General features: G+C 38.4%; 2 protein-coding genes across 4 annotated transcripts in view; one reads left to right on the top strand and one right to left on the bottom strand.

Annotated features, from left to right (window-relative positions):
* The window catches only part of LOC124138967 (probable phospholipid-transporting ATPase IIB), a 62,870-nt gene extending 50,557 nt beyond the window's left edge, over positions 1–12,313 (top strand). Inside the window, exons 18-26 of one of the 3 annotated variants that reach the window (XM_048398856.1) lie at positions 470–658; positions 2,666–2,810; positions 4,910–4,974; positions 6,085–6,173; positions 6,464–6,595; positions 8,347–8,455; positions 8,595–8,652; positions 9,047–9,250; positions 11,551–12,313. In XM_048398856.1, coding sequence (XP_048254813.1) covers positions 470–658; positions 2,666–2,810; positions 4,910–4,974; positions 6,085–6,173; positions 6,464–6,595; positions 8,347–8,455; positions 8,595–8,652; positions 9,047–9,250; positions 11,551–11,687 — 1,128 coding nt within the window. In that variant the 3' untranslated portion in view covers positions 11,688–12,313. Of the gene's footprint in view, positions 1–469; positions 659–2,665; positions 2,811–4,909; positions 4,975–6,084; positions 6,174–6,463; positions 6,596–6,900; positions 8,148–8,346; positions 8,456–8,594; positions 8,653–9,046; positions 9,251–11,550 lie in introns of those variants that run through there. The other 2 variants (XM_048398854.1, XM_048398855.1) reach the window with 2 other exon arrangements.
* Positions 12,314–12,417: 104 nt separating this feature from the next.
* Positions 12,418–22,107, bottom strand: LOC125381655 (calcium-binding protein P-like). The gene is made up of 4 exons (XM_048398857.1): positions 22,006–22,107; positions 19,756–19,801; positions 13,998–14,040; positions 12,418–13,577 (listed from the first exon to the last, which is right to left on the bottom strand). Exon 4 carries the CDS (start codon positions 13,570–13,572, stop codon positions 12,985–12,987), a length of 588 nt encoding a protein of 195 aa, XP_048254814.1. The 5' UTR covers positions 13,573–13,577; positions 13,998–14,040; positions 19,756–19,801; positions 22,006–22,107; the 3' UTR covers positions 12,418–12,984.
* Positions 22,108–24,811: the final 2,704 nt, after the last annotated feature.

The following is a 24,811-nucleotide window of genomic DNA, read 5'->3' as shown; positions in this document are numbered from 1 at the left end:
ACACACACGCTGTCCTCTTCCTCTCTCCCCCGTGAGGATTCCTGGTTGGAACTGGTCCCATGCCGATCTAACTGAATGGATCCGGGGGTCAGGCTAGGTGACATGTCATTGGCATGTCATTGTACCTAACAGCGTGGATCGTTGCTCATAGTATCAATCATTGGATTGACTTGTCCAGACTCAATTATTTATAAGCCGCCATCATGGAGCTGGAATATTGCTCATTGCGTCATTAAACAACAACAAACAAACAAATCTCTTAATCATTAACTTTACTCTAGTAGATATGATGTGCAGTGTTAGGAATTAGCAGTCATTAGCTTCCGAATCCTTAGTTGATGATATTATTGTTTGGATCTCTCTTAATGTCATGCTTGGTTGAACAACTGGACTATGGCCTCTGAACTTTAAACAGCAAATGCATGTTGGTGAGTATTCAGCTCTATTACATGAGTTCTTGGTGTTACAGGTGTGGATGCTGACTGGGGACAAGCTGGAGACGGCTACATGCATCGCTAAAAGCTCCAAACTAGTGTCTCGAATACAAACATTACACACATTCAACAACGTGACAGACAGGACGGAGGCTCACTTGGAGCTCAACGCCCTCCGCAGGAAAAATGATGCTGCACTTATCATTACTGGTGACTCGTTACAGGTAGGATCATGACTAGAGACTCATTACAGGTAGAATCATGACTAGAGACTCGTTACAGGTAGAATCATGACTAGAGACTAGTTACATGTAGAATCATGACGAGAGACTCGTTAAAGGTAGGATCATGACTAGAGACTCATTACAGGTAGAATCATGACTAGAAATTCATTGCAGGTAGAATCATGACTAGAGATTTGTTACAGGTAGAATTATGACTAGAGACTCGTTACAGGTAGAATCATGACTAGAGATTCATTGCAGGTAGAATCATGACTAGAGACTCGTTACAGGTAGAATCATGACTAGAGACTTGTTACAGGTGGGATCATGACTAGAGACTTGTTATAGGTAGAATCATGACTTAGAGATTCATTACAGGTAGTAGGGGACACGGGTGGCCCAGTCGTCTAAGGCGCCGCGATTCGCTGTGCAGAGTTGCGTCCCTTGGGCACACCAGAAACCTATGATTGTGGGTTCGAATCCCGGTTCGCCCAAATTATGTTTCTAGTTTTGTGGGCACCAAACCCGTGCTCGTGGGTTTCACCGATGTGGTAAATGTCTGAGACCTGCATCACTTCGGGCTTACCTCCCACATTAAGCTGACACGCCGCGATATGACTGGAATACTGTTAAAAGCGGCGTTAAACCTAACTCACTCACACTCACACTCATTACAGGTAGAATCCTGACTAGAGACTCGTTACAGGTAGGATCATGACTAGAGACTCGTTACAGGTAGAAACATGACAAGAAACTTCTTACAGGTAGGATCATGACTAGAGATTCATTACAGGTAGAATTATGACAAGAGACTTGTTACAGGTAGAATTATGACAAGAGACTTGTTACAGGTAGACAGTAATTACAGTCAGGATCATATCTGGATAACATACAGTAAATCATGAAATTATTGCAAAAAAGCTAGTGTCCCTTCTTGTATAAATAAAGTGACGCATGTTTATCTGGACATATTGGAATATGGTGTCATGTCAGGTTCACTGCACATGGGTAGAAACGATGGTATATATCACAAAGCTCACAATAATCAATGTAGTTGAGTGCTAGATTTAGACAGTAGTCCTCACCAACTACCACATGAAGCATGAATAAATGCTATGAGGCAGAGAACATATACATGTACCTGTAAGAACAACAGAAATAATAAGATAACAAATGTGAATACTTAATCACCTATCAGCGCCAATTAACTGTTGGCTTCCCTTGTTGATATATATGTTCTCTGCTTCATAGCATTCATTCACCTGATGAAGGAGTAAGTTCATACTACGAAACGTTGCATTCCTCATAATAAAGAAGTTGACATCCATAAAACCTCTTGACTTTAATGCTATCTAATTTGAATATGTGGTATTGGATCTTCCTGCTTTCATGGAAGTTTAATCACAAGAATTTGAAGTTAAGTGTGTGCAGACAGCATACAAGTTACAACCAATGTCTTGGTGTTAGCATGTGCTGATTATACCTGTGAAGATCTGTGTTACAATAGGTCGTCGGCAACCCATACTTGTTGCAGGAGGCGACTAATGGGATCGTGCGGTCAGGCTCACTGACTTGGTTGACGCATGTCATCGTATTCTTATCGTGTAGATTGATGCTATTGATGTCAATCACTGCATTGTCTGGTCCAGACTTGATTGTTTACAGACTGTCATCCTATAGGTGGGATATTGCTGAGTGCGGCGTTAAACAACAAACAAATGAACAGACATTTGCATTCATACATGTAGTTAAAAAGGCTGGTTTTCTCACTTTATTTTAATAATGCATTTTAAGCCAGGGGTTGACATTCACATTAATTTAGCCACGCAAGAACATTTTATGAAATAGAGTATACTTTAAGGATCCTAGCCAGAGACGTTTGTCCAGGTAGGATCAAGACATCTTTAACAGGTACCATTTTGTGAAAACTATGGGGAGGCCTAAACTGGTCCATGGTGCTATGTTTGAAATGGTGTGTTCCAACAGCCGATTCCTGGTCTGTTACAGGTGTGTCTGAAGTACTATGAACATGAGTTTGTGGAGCTGGCGTGTCAGTGTCCCGCAGTGGTGGTGTGTCGGTGCTCCCCCACACAGAAGGCAGACATTGTGAAGCTGTTGAAGACGCACACCGGCAAGAGAACATGTGCCATTGGTGAGCTGGGGAGGGTAGACTGTGTTCACAGTGTTTCTATACTGGCAAGATTTATACACAGTTTTGCAGGCATTATGGTACTTCTAACATTCTGATGTCAAATAAGTTGAAATAGGATCAGAAATAATTGTCACTGTCAGAAAGGCAAAAAGGAAAGTATGAAATTAATATTTATACCCCCAACAAAATGTCGGGGGTATATAGTTATACCAAGATTCCGTCCGTCCGTCCGTCCGTCTGTCCAAAAACTTTGTCCACGCAATTTCACTTAAACTATTCAGGGGATTCATCTCAAACTTAGTACATATAATCTGTGTCATATGGAGGGGTGCAGCCAAAAGAAAAAAATTGTTTTTATTAATTTTCCATTTTTTTATGAATTTTTCAAACCCTTACGTCCTTCCAAAAACTTTGTCCGCGCGAGTTCTCTTAAACTATTCAGGGGATTCATCTCAAACTAAGTACATATAATCTGTGTCATATGGAGGGGTGCAGTCAAAAGAAAAAAATTGTTTTTATTAATTTCCATTTTTTTATGAATTTTTCAAACCCTAACGTCCGTCTGTAAACTTTGTCCGGGCGAGTTCTCTTAAACTATTCAGTGGATTCATCTCAAACTTAGTACATATAATCCGTGTCATATGAAGGGGTGCAGTCAAAAGAAAAGAATTGTTTTTATTAATTTTCCATTTTTTTAATGAACTTTTCAAACCCTAACATCCGTCTGAAAACTTTGTCCGCATGATTTCTCTTAAACTATTCAGTGGATTCATCTCAAACTAAGTACATATAATCTGTGTCATATGGAGGGGTGCAGTCAAAAGAAAAGAATTGTTTTTATTAATTTTCCATTTTTTTAATGAACTTTTCAAACCCTAACATCCGTCTGAAAACTTTGTCCGCATGATTTCTCTTAAACTATTCAGTGGATTCATCTCAAACTTAGTACATATAATCTGTGTCATGGAGGGGTGCAGTCAAAAGAAAAAAAATGTTTTTATTAATTTTCCATTTTTTATGAATTTTTCAAACCCTAACGTCCGTCTGTCCAAAAACTTTGTCCGCATGATTTCTCTTAAACTATTCAGTGGATTCGTCTCAAACTTAGTACATATAATCTGTGTCATATGGAGGGGTGCAGTCAAAAGAAAAAAATGTTTTTATTAATTAAGCATTTCTTTATGAATTTTTCAAACCCTTACGTCCTTCCAAAAACTTTGTCCGCGCGAGTTCTCTTAAACTATTCAGGGGATTCATCTCAAACTAAGTACATATAATCTGTGTCATGGAGGGGTGCAGTCAAAAGAAAAAAAATGTTTTTATTAATTTTCCATTTTTTATGAATTTTTCAAACCCTAACGTCCGTCTGTCCAAAAACTTTGTCCGCATGATTTCTCTTAAACTATTCAGGGGATTCATCTCAAACTAAGTACATATAATCTGTGTCATATGGAGGGGTGCAGTCAAAAGAAAAAAATTGTTTTTATTAATTTTCCATTTTTTTATGAGTGAGTGAGTGAGTTTGGTTTTACGCCGCTTTTAGCAATATTCCAGCAATATCACGGCGGGGGCCACCAGAAATGGGCTTCACACATTGTACCCATGTCGGGATTCGAACCTGGGTCTTCGGCTCGACAGGGGAATGTCATTTTTTTATGAATTTTTCAAACCCTAACGTCTGTCCGAAAACTTTGTCCTCGCGATTTCTCTTAAACTATTCAGTGGATTCATCTCAAACTTAGTACATATAATTTGGGTCATATGGGGGGTGCAGTCAAGAAAAAAATTGTTTTTATTAATTTTCCATTTTTTATGAATTTTTCAAACCCTAAAGGCTAACCCTATCCTAGCTATTTAATTTGTAACTACTGACACTAGGCGGGTCGCGGGTATTAGTGAGCCACGCTCACTTTTGCATTTGTATCTTATTATTTCATGAGCTGTTAAGATATCAGCATCTACCTTGATATAAAATGCAGAAAATAGGTAGGAAAAATATTTGAAGAATGCTTTGTTGTGGTGTAAGAGACATGGGTGTGGAGTGCCCCTGTGACAGTAAACCTGTATGAAACCTGTATCAGCTACTTCTCCATGATAAGGTGATGGCGGCAATGATGTCAGCATGATCCAGGCAGCAGACACAGGCATCGGTATTGTTGGCAAGGTCAGTCAGCTCATCATGCTTATATGACAGAACATAGATTGTGCTTTGGAATGTTAAGTCTACTGTAATTGTCATATTTTTGTGTCGGAAAATGTTTCAACTTATCCTGTCTCGCACTTTGCACTTCATACTTCTTCTTCAACCCTTGTGTGGGAATTGTTGCAGTTTCCAGCTTAAAAAAGATGCCTGTACCTGCTTTTTCCAGAATAGCGGGTAATATCTTGTAGTATTGGGTTCCCAGACTTGTGTTCCCAATGGAGAGTTTATATACTTGTCTGTAGAGACTTATGTCTACGTCATAGAAGTCAACATTAGGTCTGACCATTTGCATGAATGTTGTGCCGATCTTCTACCTGCTAACCTCTGTCTAATACAAGTTATGTCTCAGTAGTTGGTCGATCGTTTCGTCTTTTCATTCTCAGCGTACTGTCACTGTGGTTGTGATTGATGGCTTTGATGAAGCTTCAAAAGAGATGCTATGCTGGCCCACCTTATTACTTACGGAGCGTTTTAACTTATTAACTCACCTATGCAAAGCCATGGAACGCATGAGTTACCTGATATAAAGCTGTATCTGTTTTAGTAGCGCAAAGGTTTTTTTACGAAGAAACCCTTATGCATGTTTTTTATTTTGACACTAAGCTTTATGACAATCACTGGATTTAATCATGGTTTGCAACCAGCTTCCTCATGTACGTCTCACGGTTGAGGTCCTTTTACAGGCTAGGATATCAGCGTCCCACATCCAACCGTGGAATAAGTGCATACATAATGTGAGATAGGATAAGTTTGAAAATTTGAAAGTTTTATACATTTATATACTTATTCTACCTCCCACGCTAAACGCCCACCATCCCCACACAGTTACACAGCCTGTACACTCTAGAAAGTGATCAGGTGATCAGGTCGCACAAGATTTCTGTGGGGCATGACCTATTGTTTATGGTGGTGACCAAGGTGATGATTGGGATGTGTTGGAGCGACATGTTTTTTTTTTACTGTTGTTCTAGGACTGTTTCCACCCAAGGATCTAAATTGATCAAAAGGATGAAATGCATAGTGTTTGATAGTATAAGTATATAAATATATAATTTATTGTACAATTTTCAGGAAGGAAAACAGGCATCCCTGGCTGCAGACTTCTCCATCACCCAGTTCAGTCATATCGGCCACTTGCTGGTCGTGCATGGCAGAAACAGGTCAGATTATTCACAATAACTGCTTATGGTTGTAGCACTACATCTTGTGTCCAGTATCATCTAACAACTACAGTCATGCTTAAATATACCCCTAACATCTAACATGACAAGGAGTTTCACACAATCATCACTCTCACATCCTAATCATATGCATATCTATTGTGGTACATCTTCATGAAAAGTGTATTTTGAGGAAGAAAACTTGAGGAAAAGGCTGGTGAAGTTATTTTGTTTGTGTGTTGATGATATGGAGAAATGAGTGTTGATGTATGGAGTACTCCTGCGTACAGCTACAAGCGGTCAGCGGCCCTCAGTCAGTTCGTCATCCACCGAGGCCTCATCATCAGTGCCATGCAAGTGGTCTTCTCGTCTGTCTTCTACTTCGCCTCACTGGCACTCTTCCCAGGATTCCTCATTGTGGGGTGAGTTGCGCCGGGCTCGGCTTCTTACAATGTGTCAGTTGTTTGTGAGATGTGTTGTGCCCACAATGGTCACGGGTATGTATACACTGCAGACGTTTGTCATGGCCATTTCATCATGCTTTTGTTGTGGCATGCTTGTCCAGCATCTGGCGTCATTGGCTTTAAGCATCTTCTAAAAAATCACTGGACCAATGAAGCTGAAACTGCTTTTCCGGCAAATGATGATACCTGACATTGTTCAAGAGGTTTGACGTTTGAGTCCACTGCCTATATACTCATGCACAATGTACATACAAATGTCTCAGATATGCCACTATATACACAATGTACATACAAATGTCTCAGATATGTCACTATATACACAATGTACATACAAATGTCTCAGATATGCCACTATATACACAATACAAATACAAATGTCTCAGATATGCCACTATATACACAATACACATACAAATGTTTCAGATATGTCACTATATACACAATACACATACAAATGTTTCAGATATGCCACTATTTACACAATACACATACAAATGTTTCAGATATGTCACTATATACACAATACACATACAAATGTTTCAGATATGCCACTATATACACAATGTACATACAAATGTTTCAGATATGTCCCTATATACACAATGTACATACAATTGTTTCAGATATGCTACTATATACACAATCTACAAACAAATGTTTCAGATATGTCACTATATACACAATACACATTCAAATGTTTTAGATATGCCACTATTTACACGATACACATACAAATGTTTCAGATATGTCCCTATATACACAATACACATACAAATGTTTCAGATATGCCACTATTTACAAAATACACATACAAATGTTTCAGATATGTCACTATATACACAATACACATACAAATGTTTCAGATATGTCACTATATACACAATGTACATACAATTGTTTCAGATATGCTACTATATACACAATGTACATACAAATGTTTCAGATATGTCACTATATACACAATACACATTCAAATGTTTTAGATATGCCACTATTTACACAATACACATACAAATGTTTCAGATATGTCACTATATACACAATACACATACAATTGTTTCAGATATGCTACTATATACACAATGTACATACAAATGTTTCAGATATGTCACTATATACACAATACACATTCAAATGTTTTAGATATGCCACTATTTACACAATACACATACAAATGTTTCAGATATGTCACTATATACACAATACACATACAAATGTTTCAGATATGTCACTATATACACAATACATATACAAATGTTTCAGATATGCCACTATTTACAAAATACACATACAAATGTTTCAGATATGCCACTAAATACACAATGTACATACAAATGTTTCAGATATGTCACTATATACACAATGTACATACAATTGTTTCAGATATGCCACTATATACACAATACACATACAAATGTTTCAGATATGCCACTATATACACAATGTACATACAAATGTTTCAGATATGCCACTATATACACAAAACACATACAAATGTTTCAGATATGCCACTACATACACAATATACATACAAATGTTTCAGATATGCCACTATATACAAAAGGTTTCAGATATGCCACTGTATACACAAGGTTTCAGATATGCCACTGTATCCACACTGTTTCAGATATGCCACTGTATCCACACTGTTTCAGATATGCCACTGTATCCACACTGTTTCAGATATGCCACTGTATCCACTGTTTCAGATATGCCACTGTATACACAATGTATCCGGTTTTCTCTCTGGTGCTTGACAAGGATGTGTCTCCTCAGATTGCCATGACCTACCCAGAACTATATAAGGAGTTGACCAAAGTAAGCCATATCACAACTTGGAGATAATATAGAACCATGTAGGAAGAATTTCTTTGATTCAAGAATTTGTTACTACATAAAAGTGATCTGTAAGTAAGTTTCACAAAAGCATATTCAGTAATCTAAATGTGTGTTTCAGGGTCGATCACTGTCTTTCAAAACCTTCTTCATATGGGTGCTTATAAGTATTTACCAAGGTAAGTGGAGAATTTATAACAACTGCAGTTCTTTCATGAGCCTCGGATTTAAGCAACCAGATCCCCACAAATGGAAATTGAGTGTTAATGAAAGATTTCTCACTCCTGTGACAGGTTGGCAATTTCTGTTGTTAGTATCAGTAACTGCAGCTTACAGAGCCAGGTACATGTACCTGGAACATGAAGTATGGGTGGTAAATACAGGCACTGCAGAAAACTTCTGAGCATGGTAGACTATTTTTATTTGGGCCATCCCCAATGGAATAAGAGCTGATGGATGTAAAGGTTGAGCCAAACTAGCTATTGCAGAGTAACAAAGTATCACTGAATTGGTGTGGATTGCCTGTTCAGCTGCCTCTGTGTTGATGAACAGTTGATGATGTTGGTGTTCCAGGGGGGATCATCATGTATGGAGCTCTTCTGCTGTTCGAGGAGGAGTTCCTCCACGTCGTCTCCATCACCTTCACCTCCCTCATCCTCACAGAGCTGTTGATGGTTGCCTTGACGATTCGCACATGGCACTACCTGATGATCGTAGCAGAAGTCTTCAGTCTTGCCATTTACATTGCGTCACTGGTTGTCCTCAAAGACTACTTCGGTAAATAGGATTGGTATTGCTGTTGTTGATATGTATATGCAGAATATAGTTGGATTGAAGCGCCAATATTGTATAGAAATTCAGATTCCCATGGCCAAGCTGGATGGTGTGTTCTCCACTTAAGAAGGAAATAGTAGGAGTGATTTGTTGACCAGTCAGCCAGCCAGTGTGCAAACCTGGTGGGTAACTGGAATTATTATTCAATACTGATTCCCATAGGAGATATTGTGTGTGTGAGATCAACACTATTTCAGGGGAAATGTTGTTGAAAAAACATAGTTAGGTACATTCATTTCATGTAGTCAGTATCTCTACACAACACACTCTTTGGTAACGGATGGTGCAAGGACAAAACATTCCATATCTGTGATGTCATAGCATAGTAACGTAGTAACTATTTGACTGACGTCATTGCCAAATCTGTAGACAGGCAGGATTTCTCATCACATCTTGACCAATTTACCATTTGAACAAAGGATACATTGAATTTTGTGTGTCGAGTTTCTGTAACCATATATATACAATAAAACTTACCAGCAGAAGAAAGTAACTGTGCTTCATATAAAGTTATGTGTAAATGTTATGTAAATGAAAATAATAACATAATTTGGTCATTTGTCTGATCAATGTTTTATCATAACAAATTCAATGACAACACCATACCTGGTGACAGGAGACAGAGCAACATGTCCAAAAAGAGGGGTGGTTTAACAACTCGGTTAACAATGTCAATATCGGGGGTAACCACCATTTGCATTAATACAGGTGAGTCAACGGCGTTGCATCAAAGACACCAGATGATTTGTGAATTGGTGGAACAGCCAGGGGGATGTTCCAAAAGTCTACCAAACATTAGCCCTACTGAGCTAGCATTACCGGCTTGTGCTGGTCCTCTCGTAGGTGGCATACCATCTCATCCCAAACATGATCTATGGGGGAGAATTCTGGAGGAACAGTCTCCTTATGTCTCTGCATTTGCAGAGTCTAGGACATGATTTCCTATCATCCTATCAATGTCATCCTGGTAGAGTACACTTTCATCCCAAGAAAGATCTGTCTGTACCAACGTTGAGTAACGCAAGCGTTGCTAAAATGTTCTCTTGGGTGCCTGTTGACCCTTGTAAGACCATCAGATGTGCCCTGATGACGCCTTGACTAATCTGCAAACTGTCCCAGTCTTCTGAATCTCAGATGCTGTGTACACTAAGGTATCTACAACAGAGAAATTGCCTTCCGTTGATGTACCAACAGAACATGGTTGTCTTGTGACATTCACGTGGACGACCAGCCCGTGGCAAGTCATGAGTATTGCCCTGCTGTAGACTCGCAACTTCATTTTGCAGCATACCCATGGGGCAGATGATTGTCAGAAAGCCATGGCAAGCATTATTTACAGTTGACCAAAATTGTTTTTATGAGGTAAACAATCATTGTGTGCTGTTCGATTTATAATATATGTTACATAAAATAACTAGGCCACAAAAGTTGCAGTTGAAGGTGATGTGAAGGTGCATGCCCAATATGTACAGCTCCTTGTCTGACTGATGCCGGTTTCATAGTGCTACCCACTGATCTACCATACCACATGGGTACCCCATTCATTCATACTCCGAGCCAACCAGTCCTTGATTATCCCAATAATGCTCATTTCCAGGACAAAACCACTGACTTTTGCCTCTCTGCAGGCAAACGCCCTCTATCCACTAGACTATGGAGGCAGTCTCATTTGATTGTAGAAGAGTGATATATTTTTGTGTGGTGATCTACTGTTATTATCTCATGATAGTTTCAAATTAAAACATTTGTGTGGGATCATAAATATGATCTACCCTATTGTCTTTTGGTACCAAAGTATACAGACAATTGTTGAGAAAAGGTTAATATTAATATATCCTTGGGTGAGATTTTCTAATTCTCTCCTGGGATATTGAGAGCGTAAATGTGTTGGGTGTGATTCAAATGTGCATGGTTGAGGGTTCAGAAATATGATATATCAAATTTGGAAATTATTTATTTACTTGACAAAACAGTTTGACTCAGGTTTTCTTACACATTTGCATATTATACAAAAACCAATTGTAGAGGTACTCTAAATTTCTCAAAACTGGTATTCAGTGGGCATTTCCTTTTGCAGGTCTATGCACAAAGGTCAAGAAAGTACAAACATGATGGGGGGGGGGAAATCTCTTGGCCCTTAGATTTCTCATAAATTCAGTATTTTTTTTAAGCTTTTCATAACATGACAAAATGTCCCTTTTCTACCACATCATCCCTGTTCCTAATAAGTGAGTGAATTGCAGATGCCAAGTTCCTGCAGACATGGGACTTCGTGTGGAAGGTGCTGGTCATAACCTCAGTCAGCTGCATCCCCCTGTATGTGTTGAAGTATCTACGGAAGAAGTTCTCCCCACCCGTGTACTCCAAACTGACACCATGAGCAGCTGGAAAGAGGGATCTAGATCTGCCTGCAGACGGCCACATGGAAAGCTACACAATCATTTACAAGCATTACTGTCTGGGATGTGTTTTGACGGATAGTGACATGAAAAACAAAGAATTTAAACTTGGCTTATGTGAACAAAATGACCTGAATATGTGGAATTACTTGAGGACATTCCACTCGCTGTGTGATGGAGAGAAAAAAAACTGTCCATGAGAATAACTTGAACTACCATAATCATCATTTCTATTTTTTTTTGTCAAGTTATTTAATGTTTAAGAGAATGATGTACATCTCAGATTAAAGAATCCTATATAGTGTTTTTAGTACCCAGTTTATTCCAAGTCATGGCCTCACAAGCATTAAAACATGTTATTGTGAGGCCACCAGCATGGATATTTAATATAATCAGTGAAAAAAGGATAGACACATGTCTACGGACAAGTATGGTCATGGCTCCAAGATGACATGAGCCCTGGAAATGTCTACAGTTTTAACAATTTATGTACTGATAGTACTACATATGTAAATATTTTCCACGCTTATTTATTCACATATGATCGAAGGCAAAAATGTAAATATGCATTTCTTGTGCTGCATGTAAATAAAATATGTTTCATACATCTTTGTGTTCGTCTTCAGTTGTTTGCATTCAGAGGAACCAGGATAGCAACAGCTGATGTTGCTTCACCTGTCGGAATGAACTTAAAAGCTCAAAGACTCCACAAAAAGCTTCATTTGTTTATTTGATCAAAGATACTTTTCACAATATGACTGTTATAAATTATAAAGTACAGAATATGGGATTCTCACAAAAAGCTTTTCGAAATAATCGTCTAGTAAAGTAAAAATAAAGTGGTAAACTAAATTTCCTAAAAACTTCAGATCTTTCTGGTAAAACAAAACAGTAGAAAAATATATATACATCCCCTACTACTTAGCCTGGCTTGTAGGCACCAGGATGGATATATAAATTATGCAACAGAATGGAACAAGCTCACGTTTTTTGTACCCCAATTAACACAGCATTGCTGTTGCCTTGACTGAAACTGGCTTTAGAGTAGAGGAAATCACCAAGTGATTTAAAACACAGTCCATCTGCATAACACCCTTCAAGCATTGTAACAAGTGCTGCTGCATAAAACTGTCTGTGTTTGGGAAAAGAACGCCTGGCCAAAAGTGGCCTTGTTTATACATAAAACTCCGATGCATTCTGCACGTCTAAGTTTGTCATGACTCGCTATAAAGATTTGAGTCCTATTGAAAACCGTCGTCGTGAGTGCCCCCATCCCGACTAAAACGGCGGTTGAGACTGATACGAAGCACCAGGGTAGGTTGGGTTTGTTCCCAACTGACTTGGGTAACCCATGGGCGACACAGAGTACCCCCGAGGCTGGATCTGGCTGGCCACGATGGGCGTGCTCGTGTAGGCGCTGCTTGGGTAGATGGCGCTGGTGACTGGAAGTGCAGACGCTGCGTAGCTGGGCACTGTAGTGGCTCCAAGTTGGCTGCCCCCGAGGTATGTTGGCATCGGGTACTGGGTGGGGTAGCCTGCAGGCGTGGTTGAGGGGAGAGACTGAAGTGATGGGTAGCCTACGGTGTGAAACGCCCCTGTCCCGACAGTGGCCGATGGGTAGCCTGTGGCAGATAGAGTGGAGTAGCCTGTTGGTGGAGTGTAGTAGGCCGGATTGGCTGCCATTGCATAGGCCTGAGTGACAGACTGGTAGCGCTGGGTCTGGGCCCCGGGAGGCAGGCCAGGTTGTGACGGGGGGTAGGGGCTTGTCGTGAACCCCCCAGCGGTGTAGAGACCAGGCTTGTCACTGGAGGAGGGGAAGCTGCTACCTGGAGGTATACTTCCAGTGTGACTGTGGTGGTAGTTCATTGCTCCTGTCGACAAACATAACACAATCAAGTAGAAGAAAGAAGAAATAGGATAAAGGGACAGGCTTCAGATTACTATAGCAGTTGCATTTGCTTTAACATTCACTTCAGATCTATTGACATCTCTCTGGCACTTTTGGTATTCACTTCCTAAACCTAATTAGTGTTAAAGGCCATTTTGAACAGTATTCGAGTAATATCAGGACTTGTCAACTTAATGTGGGAGAAAAGTAAGAAGAGTTCCAGGTATAAGGTGTTTACCATTTCGACAAAACCCTTGAGCACAGCTATGGTGCTGACAGACCTAGAAACAACGGGGGGAACCAGGATTCGAACCTACGAACATAGCTTTCTGGCTTCCCCAAGAGACAACTCAGCACTGCAAATTGTGGCACTGCAAATTGTGGCGCCTCAGACGCCTCTTACCTGCTCTTGTTGGTCTTAAACTGTGTGTACTTGGATTTCTTATCTGTAAAAGAGATACCATAATGTAGCATTAATGTACAGTATGACAAATTTATGTCAAGTCACATCTTTTCACTTTTCTCCCCCAAAATAAGGTACTGAGGGCAGTTTTATCTTTAGTGACGGCACAAAGGATTTTAGAAGAATTGAATCTTTTCTCCTTGCAGATGGTAATCATCTCTACAACTGATGGAATATCAATGATTAGATACAACATCTCATCACATGAAATAGAAGTGGGGTGAAATGCAAGTTAGGAGTTAACTTGTCCATGAGCAGAAGACAAATAATCTACTTGCTTCATATATCTGCACAGACCAGCAAAAATACATAGACCAAATGCATGCTAAACAGTTGTCCTTAAAATAAACAATTACAATCCAAAACATGCATATTTCATGAGCTTCATAAGTGATATTCCACATCATCACGTTCATGCTAATTACATGAAATGTAGGTCAACTGCAACAGCTGTGGCTAGCTGCTAGGTATCACTAAAACACCATATCGCCAACTACAGGCAAACATGCAACTGATAATGTAGTGCCCAATATTTGTACTACCTACAACAAAGTATTACTATACAGACAGCCAGTATTTCCCATGCCTGACATGTGTATGACTGACTAGAGTTCTGCATCCACCATGTTGTGTGCAAGCAAGCCACCGCAATGCTCCCTGCGACTTAGGGACCTAACACACTGTCAGGGAATGCTTGTTACCACACACAAACAGTATAATGACAATGACTGAATGTGTGTATTCATTGATATCCATAAACTGATAATCAATTTCTATTATGCCCAAAATGGGATGTTTAAACATTGTCAACAATTTTCCCAAAATGTTCAAAGCGATCATAGTTTCAGCTGGAAACATTCTAGGTCATTTACAAAATGAAGCTAAGAAGACAGACATCAACTTTTCTTGAAACTGTCATTGGGAAATGATGTTAGGCCATTTGTGCCAGCTCGTTGATGTTAGGAATCATGAACCATAACCATAAGTTCACAATTTGACTGTGGTACTTGACAAACATTGCAATTATAACACAGTGACCAGGGATTTACCAGATGAAAAATCCTACATCTTCCACACAAAACATAAAATATTATTACGCCACTCAGATGCATAAACTTTGAGCAAATGTTTAGGGATGAAAGCTGCTATTTGATAATTTGGCACACATAAAATTAATTTGCATAGTCATTTAAAAAATACCACATGCTTCATGATCTTCTAGCACTAGCACTTATAGATGTTTCATTTTTAACAACAGCCTATTTCACTAACTTCGCACAGAATTTATATTTCTTACATCATAATTGAAATAGAACCTGCAATGCCAAAGATGCTCAAGAATGAACACTGTACTGGGCATAAAATTTTTTAAGAAAGCCCGTAGTTCACACGGGGTTTGAGTGATAAATTCTAAGCATCACATGGAAGGAATTGCATAATAGTGACATCTTTGTTTAGGGCATCAAATGATGTCATGGAGGTTTATCCACAAAAACTTGTTTTGCAGCAACAAGCATGGGCCTGTGACCTTTGGAAAATGGACCAACTTGAGGAATGTATAGAAAATGGGCTCAACACCAAAAGCCACCCATAAAGATTAGAGTATTATACTAGGGAAGGTCCCTCTTCCTATGCCATCGTAAAAAGATAGCATAAGCGTAGCAGCCTTGAAGATAACCCCACAAATGATCATGACAATCTACGATATGGTGATGACCAACAGGCGAATAACTGTCATATAGCTAGTTCAGTATGCATTTTTCAGGAGAGAGAGCATTCCATTATCACCAACTTTGGCAATGGAGAAAGTAGCAGCTTGTTGGGTTCCATAGTTCCTGACATCCAATGAAAAATGAACCAGACACAACAATGTCTTGTGATTAACTAGCTTGGTTTGAAGCTGATCCACAATGGCTCTTGCTTTTTGACTATGGATGATACCTGGAGTCAGCACTCCCAGCCTGAGCCAAACGACAATGAAAACAGTTGAAGCATTAGACATCAACACAACCATAGAAGGCAAAGACTGACTGTCCCATCAGGTAGAAAGGTTGTGGTCTCCTTGTCCTGGGATGCTGAAGGTGTCTTCATGGTAGAGTATCTTCAAATAGACTTGACAAATTAAGACTAAGATATGGCAGACTGAGAAAGATGTGCTCCTCCATAGAGAACAAACCAGACAAAGAACAGCACAAATCATTCATGTCCAAGGCATCTTCCCGAGGCAAGGGAGTTAACTGACCATAAAGTCCAATTTCCACCTTTGACGAACTAGGCTCAAATTATATATACATGTAGTTATATTTTGGCTTGACTAATGAGTCTTTGCATAGTCCCATCAAAATTGTGAAAAGAATATCAACATCCAGTTCGTAAACTGCCGTGCAGATTTTGCAGGATTTGCAAAAACGGGTACCTTCAACAGATTATTTCCAAACCTGTTTTTATCAATGTAGATCTTGTTTATAGATCGGATCGTCTTCACTGGTTGCCGCCATTTTGCTTCAAACAAATGCAAGTGATATGAAGTTGAATCTGATTGGTCAATAGGAGGGACATAACTCGTAATAGCCACTCGAGCCCAGCCTAGTTCAGCATGGGTGGAAACTTGAGTTTGAGTATTTAGCTCACACCATATTTTCTGTATGACTTCCATCTTTTTACAAACATGAAGAAAGTTTATCCAGAACCCATTTTGACTCAAAACAATGAAGTCATAGCTGCTCTGCCAGTGTGGAGAACATGTTGGGCAGCCAAAAGAAGGATGTCTATGAAAATGGTATCATGTTCCCCCAAACATCATTGGCAAAGGTCTATCATTGTAGAAAGAGATCATGTTGAAAAACATATCGTGTTAATGTCTTTAGGTTAAGTCTTTCTATGCAAAGCTCATAACTTTTCAATCAACTCTCATAAATGAAATACTATCTTCTGCAAGAGCTTTATAACTGCAAATGAATATGTGAGTAAAAGCTTAAAAGGAGTCCGACCTTGCTCAATGTTTTGACTTATAAATGTCACAGGTTAAGCTATGTCTGTTGCTTAACCGGTGCACTCATTATTCCAACTGAAAATACAAATGAGTCTGGACCAGACAATGCAGTGATTTGATTTGTCTGTTGATTTTGTTTAATGCCGCACTCAGCAATATTCTAGCTGTATGACAGCGGTCTGTAAATAATCGAGTATGGACCTGACAATCCAGTCATTGACATCATAAGCATCGATCCACGCAATTGGGATACAATGACATGCATCAACCAAGGTAGCAATAATCTTTTCAAAAGGAAACATTCAGCAGACAATAGATAGTATTTTCAATTCTATGGATGAAAAATCCAACCTAGCCAAAATATGTTACATAACAGACACACTTGAGTACGTCAAAATAAAAGTAGAAATAAGGTTGTGCAGCTCAGTTTTTCTAAATTTGAAAATCAAGATGGTTTATGTCAAGGTAAACCTAACCATTGTTTTAATAATAAAAAAAACACCACAGTAGAAATAGCTGTCTCGAAGCCTGGGACAAGTGAAGATCTTTAACATGTTTAAGGACAGGTAGTTAACACTACACACAGTTACAGGTTTTACCAGTACTGAGTTAAATTGCTTACCGATACTGAGGCAAAAGAAAACATCATTCATTCAATAATCACAACTCAAACCATAATAAACTAAGAATCAACTCTGGATAGAACACCTCAGCATGAGGGTTGATGTAATATTACCTCAACAGGCAAGTTCATACCACAACTATCATATTATTCTAGCATCTGTCACACATGTATTGTCACTGCACATTTCCAGTGCTGTTGCATGATTGTATTTGATATTTGGAATACGCCAATGATGACATGACTAAGAATTTTACCCTGTTGGTTCTTAATGTACAGTGTTTGTTGTTTTGAACCACTTAGCAATATTCCAGCTATGTGATGGCAGTCTGTAAATAATCGAGTCTGGACCAGACAATCCAGTCATTGACATCATGAGCATAGATCTAAGCAGTTGGGATACAATGACACACATCAACCAAGTCAGCGAGCCTGACCACCCGATCCCGTTAGTCGCCTCTTGCGACAATCATAGGCACCTTTTGCGGATCTTCATGGGTCAGATATTAATGAACTCAGGGACCAGTTGGTTGTACATTTATCAAACTAATCGACCAGACAATCTAGTGATCGACATCATGAGCATCGATCTACGCAGTTGCAATACGATGACATTCATCAACCAACCCATTGAGTCTGACAACCTGATCCTATTAGTCACCTCTTACAACAAGCATAGTTGCCCTTTAGGGCAAGAATGGTTTGCCGAAGACCTGGTAACACAGATCTTCACAGATCTAATGTATAGATATTAGATAGATATACAGTAGAACACGGATATAATGAACACGGATATAGCGAACAAACGGATACAACGAATGCATTATCCAAAGTAATTCCTTGGGACGGACATGGTGTGTTGGGGACTCTCTATCCATGTTTACAGACGCTTTGGTTCCGAATCTTCAACAAAAATGAAGAGCATACCCAAATTTCATGAACTTCAGAAATGTACCATAAACTTGAGCAAGACTAAGCACCACGTGAGAAGCAGCCTGCTGCATGCTAGGTATATACTAGATGAATAATACACAAATAATAACTAAGTAACTGTTTGGGTGTTTTCTTCTCTTTCTGGCGTATCATTATTTTCTCAGTTATGTCTGATACTACAACTTAAGACAAGTGTTGATTAAATTTCCTGTTTTGCTGCAACAATTTGATAAAATGTAACCTTTTCTGAAACACTAACTGTAATCAGATTCACGTCATTTAATGGTGACATGTGGACTAGTGGACAAAACTGTTAGATTCTATCGCCGTATTATTCAATAAACACCTGATTCAAAGTATGAAACTATCAATAATGTCACAAACAGATGTGTTCACAATAAAGTGGGGACAAAAAGACAATGAACAGTCTATCAATAACATTAACCATAACACATGCTGATGCTGTATCAACCAACAATCTTGTCACTGTCAAACATACCAATATTGAAAATCAAAACAAATAAGACAAATTTATTTCAGCATTTCAGCAACAAAAATCAAATATTTGCCCAATAAAAAATAATCAACTACATACACTGTAAGTCCACATGCACAAACATCACTCGTTCCTAGTAAATTCAGTCTATTCTGCACCGTATCATGGTTAACAATGAATCATTGTGTTAAGTTAAGAAAGTGAAGCAGCATTTATTCATAAGATGCAGCATATCGTAGTAAGTCTTTAAAAGGCATACATATCCTATCATTTGAATGACTAGTATTCCTTACGTTCACAAACATGAAACAGGAGATAATGCTATGGATGTCAGTCAGAAATTATTGGAGCGAACTGTTCCGTTTAGATAGGTGTACCTTGCACGGTAGATGTTTTGAATACTTTGACATCATGAAACAGATAATCAGATTCAGTTTCAGCAATATGAGTAACCGGCTCAAGATTTTCCAAACTGTGCTATTCCTATAAATACTAAAGTTAATGTGACTGATAACGTCAGCTGGTGACCTGGGACAACCAGTTTGGGACAACCAGTTTGGGACAACTAGTTTGTTACTAAGGTGTAATATTTTGCATTTGTAATTGTGAATTCAACGATAATGGACAAATTGAAGAAGTACCATGAAGCACTCACCTCAGTTTGCTCACATTGGTGTTATACCAATATGAAAGTCACAAACCTGAAACACAAAACAGAGCAGTTAAACATGTTGAACATGCATCATCTTAATGTCTTATAATTGTACAATAGGGATAAGACTTGTTGGAAATTCAAATTTTCCTGCTCAGTTCCTCAAACAACTGTCAAAATTAATCAGCATCAATTTGTATTTAGATGTTTATCAATTATCAGTCTACTGACAATGTTTAATGTAATAAATAAACCAAAAAGAGTAATGTAGATAAATTGAAACAAAAAAGTCCTCATACATGTCATAACCCATATTTTAACATATATAGGTTACCAGATTTAAATAACACAGCAATCCAAGAACTTTGTTCATGGCAACCAATATCTGTAAGATTTCTTTACAAAACTACCTTCAGCTCATATCTGACACCGCAAAGATTTTTTTCCAGTCTACTCAGAGAATGACCACCATCTTTAATTTTGTGGGCATGAACAAAATCGATATGTATATATATATGTATGCAGGGTGCTCATCAATACTGTTGCATGTATGTCATAATCTCATATAACATCACTATTCACTGTAGAAAGGGGGCCATAAATGGTCACTGTTGAAAAATGCTGGATGCTTGTTGAATTCAAATACACACGGCAACAATTAATAAGTATACAGTGCAGTTTTCATGTCGATTGCCAATTCTAAGGATCTCACAATTTTGAGACAAAACCACAAGGTTCTAAAAGCACCCCCTTAAAAATTTATATAGATGGAAGAAACACGCTGTATGTAAATATATGCAGGCGGAGGTCTTTCCCCCTTTTCTTTCAGTAAAAGGCTAAGGCTTCTGCCACTAGTTCCAAGAAATGTATTTGGCCTAGTATGTATTTGCTAAAAAGAGCTGACTAAGCCTTGCATGTTCAGATTGTAATCAAATGAAAACCAGTACACATACTGGGTAGACTACAGTTTACAAAACTGCTTTATGTTTACATAGCTATCCCAATATTCAAAACATTTATAATTTCTTAATTGACAAATTTATAACATGTACAAAGAAGGTGTATGCATAATGTACATGTAATGTACATAACAATAAAGATGACAAATTTGCAACAAGGTGAAAATTAGCATGAAGAGGGGCATAAACCAACATGATATAAGATCAGCCTCAAATGCTAATTTCAAGCCCTTGCATCTGAACCAATTCAAAGTAATTTATCATGTCTATGGGATCATTTTTTTATTTACATAAGTTATCTAGTGTCTAGTGCATGACCACACGACTTTATACCAACTGAGAAAATATCCTATTTAGTTCATTTAATGATCTAACATGATCTAAGCCATCAACCCTTGGGATTAACTGTGTAGCAATATTCCAATTGGCAACAATAGTACACATTAATTTTTTCATAGAAAATATTTGTTAACTGATTGAAAATATTGGGTAACTTTCATATAAACAAGCTACAGCTTGTCAGTTTGTAATGTGGTAAAAGGTAAAAAAAAAGAGCATGTAAGTCAGTCATATTACAATGAACGTTTCGTTCAAACTATGCTAAAGATGATAGTGAAAATAATCCCGATGAATGTTAGGCCTACTGGTATTACATAATATTCCTGTGCAACACGTACGCCATGAAATCCGAACTCCGTTTGTCCTTCCATCTAAAACACATTTGACCAATCACATAAAATGATATTTAAAAGCCATTGGAGCACCAATTGGAATGGTTCCAAATTAGAAAATCAAACTGATTCCATAGATATCGATAGAATTAACTGTGTGCTAACTGAAGACAAAATGTAGGTCAATGTTGCAAGATCGCAAATTCCGATTCCATCTCTTGGCGAAGCTTTCACCGACATTTTGCACGTGACTGAAAATGACTGATGACAGCGCTCCGGCCCAGAAAGTAGACCTATGCTTTATAAAGTTACCAGTTAAAAAGCCGCCATGTGGTTAACTAACATATTTCAAACCAAGTAACACAATTCACACCCGCTTTTTAACGCTTCCTGGCCCTCCACGATATTCCGGCACAAGTAACGAGGTGTTAAACACTGGATGCTAGGTCTATGTCTTAGAAAAGAACACAAGAGATTCGTCGATGCCGATTCGAAATAGCAACATGGCGAATTGCAATCGGTCAAATAGCAATAAGGAATCTGAATAAGCGGTAGTAATTTATTTCCACGATCACGTAAAGTAGGCCTGGTAAACCTGAACTAGCCGTCTCGGGTTTACTCACATGAGAATGGTGAATCTTGTAGCCCCTCTGTTCTCGGACCCGCAAACAACAATGGCTGCTCGTTCACGCACTGCTCTGCACAGATTGGTTAGAACGATTTCGATTGGTTGAAATTTATTCAGAGCATCCATTGGTACAATTTGTATGACAAGGCACAAAAATATCTGTGTCATTTTAAATTAACAAACGTTAATTGACATTATACATGCCAGATATATCAAGAATTCAGGTTTATGACAAACACCTCGCAATTTAATAAGAAAGTCACAAGTTTGATTTTGATAAGTATTTTAATGCCGCGATATCAACGGAGGAATTTATGTAGAAATATGACACCCATTTAGGCCTATATGGTGTAGGTGAAGGCCGGGTACATGTTTTGAATATTTCTTAGGGTGTTACTTACCTACCTGAACGTAGACCCCATCATAAATGCACCTGTTAAAATAAACCAGGTAATTTGTAAATTTGTTATTTTTTTATCTAGAAAAAGGCAACTGAAATATTTTAAACATTTACACACGGTTTAATACAATGTTATACATTTCTAAACATATTAATGGATAAAATAGTGATAACTGATTGAAATATATAAAAATATAATATACATTCGATTTCCCACATGGGAACAACGTCTGAAGCCCATTTCTGATTTCTGATAGGGGTATATAAGAATACCCCTAAAAACAACAAAAACAACTTTCTTTGACACCAACAAAAGGGTACCTGCCGAAACAAAAGAAGTTTCCGTCTCTTGACACTTGTGTAAGGACACACTTGACTGAACATGCTAACGAACTTCCGATGGATGCAAATCGCCAGCCTGTGACACTTGGCCCCGGTATCTGCTGCACAAAGCAATTGTCCAGGTGTAAAACAGCTAGTCCTGGTGAGGAGGGATGTGTTGCGAGGGTGCTAATTGTTATAGGATTAAACCCTGTACTCATCCGTATTGAAAACAGTAGCAGTATCTTTTTGGCATGATTACCCCAGTATAGAAGTAGATGCAACAATACAGGACGTGTACAGGTGAACAGCCTGTAGGATATTCCGCAGTAAACATGGTTAATAGTCCTCGTCTATTTTTTAGGCGTTTCTGAAAATGTTTTGTGCAATGCGTCACAAACAGATAACATACTGTCTGACTCTTCATACTGTGCATACAGATTTAAGAAACTGTTGATTTTTCTGGAAATTAAAACAATGCAATTTGAAATAAAAATGATAAAATATCGTCTGTGTTACCTACAGAGAGGAGAGGAGAGGTCTGTCAGGAAAATAAACTGAATACAACACATGCCAAACAACAACTACTGTTCTTCAGACATTGATGATTGAAACGACTGTTTTGAATTAGCATCACATTAAATACAAGATATATAACTTGGAATGCTAGTCACATGTGCGTATATTCCGTACGATGCATAAGTAATGAAAGCTAAATATAACTAAACTTAATCCTCCTTATCGATATATGATGGAGCCGCCAGGGCGTACTTGCAGACACAGGTGCGTTTAGGTAAACACAAACCATGGCTAACAATAGGTGGCATATCGTAGCCGAAAGGGAATGAATGGCTAAATATTTTGAACACCGAAAAGGTCCAGTTTAGTCAGCTGAAGTTCGTCTGTTGTCTCACAACAACCCTACACATAGTCCTCATATACACAAGAGTCAGTGGCGAAACAGGTTTACCCGGGAACCATACATCCATGTTTTACACCGTATACGTCTGGAATCTGGAAGTTACAATGTTCAACAGTATTGTTATAAGTGTATTTACATAAACGACATATATATAGGTGTAATCAACTTAAAATATCACAATTACCACACGTGACCATTCCTGTAAAGGAGTTTTTGTGTTTTAACATTGTAGCCAGACTGGGACTAATGGGCAGATATGGCAGAACTGATAAAAGTATTTCAAACACCACTTGTCTGCTATTTGATATTGAATTATGTTGATCACTCTAACAATAAATTGTTACCCTTATTACACTGATAAACAGTTTCAATATATGACACTATTTACAACGTCTTGACTTAGACAGGAACTTAGCGCCTGAGTGTGGAGCGTGTGTGCATGTGTGTGTGGAAGGAGTGTTCGGCCAAAGTTACTACTTAGTCATTTATTCAACACGTTGAAATCTTTTACTCATCGTAAAGATAATTTGTTATTCACTTCTAGAATCCATAGTTTCACCTTGCGTTTAAATATTTTCACCACAAAGGCTTTATTTGGAGAATCTGTTCTTAATAGAAATGAAGGCCGCCTAGCAACCAAGATTAAGTAGAACATATAACGATCCAGCCTTTATGTATTCAGATAGCGATTAGTTCGATCACTGTACAACCAACTGGTCACTGACTTCATTAATATCTGACCCATGAAGATCCGAGGTAGAATAGGTCTTCAGCAACCCATTCTTGCCGTAAAAGGCGACTATGCTTGTCGTAAGAGGCGACTAACGGGATCGGGTGGTCAGGCTCAAACTATTTAATATCTGATCCCATTACACACAGAAGCGTTATATATAGCTATAGAGTTATCTCCCCTAGATGTGTGGTTTTGATGTCATGTTACACGCACGTTCGAGATTATTACATGATGTATATTATGTGTGCCTCGTACTGTGCCGTACAGTCAGTGAGACGAACACGAATATAATAATCTCCTTATTACCAATACATGTACCAAGCAGGGAAGACGTCCCGTGGCTAAAATGATCGAAATTACGTAAAAATTGAAATACTATGACATCACTTATTAGTATGACGTCATTAAATATTACGCCATTAATG

The sequence above is a fragment of the Haliotis rufescens genome, unplaced genomic scaffold (genome assembly GCF_023055435.1).
Source record: "Haliotis rufescens isolate VD_foot unplaced genomic scaffold, xgHalRufe1.0.p SCAF_19, whole genome shotgun sequence".
In the NCBI taxonomy this organism is placed as follows: Eukaryota; Metazoa; Mollusca; class Gastropoda; order Lepetellida; family Haliotidae; genus Haliotis; species Haliotis rufescens.
The sequence above is the reverse complement of the archived record's forward strand: the minus strand, read 5'-3'. Positions and strand labels throughout refer to the sequence as shown.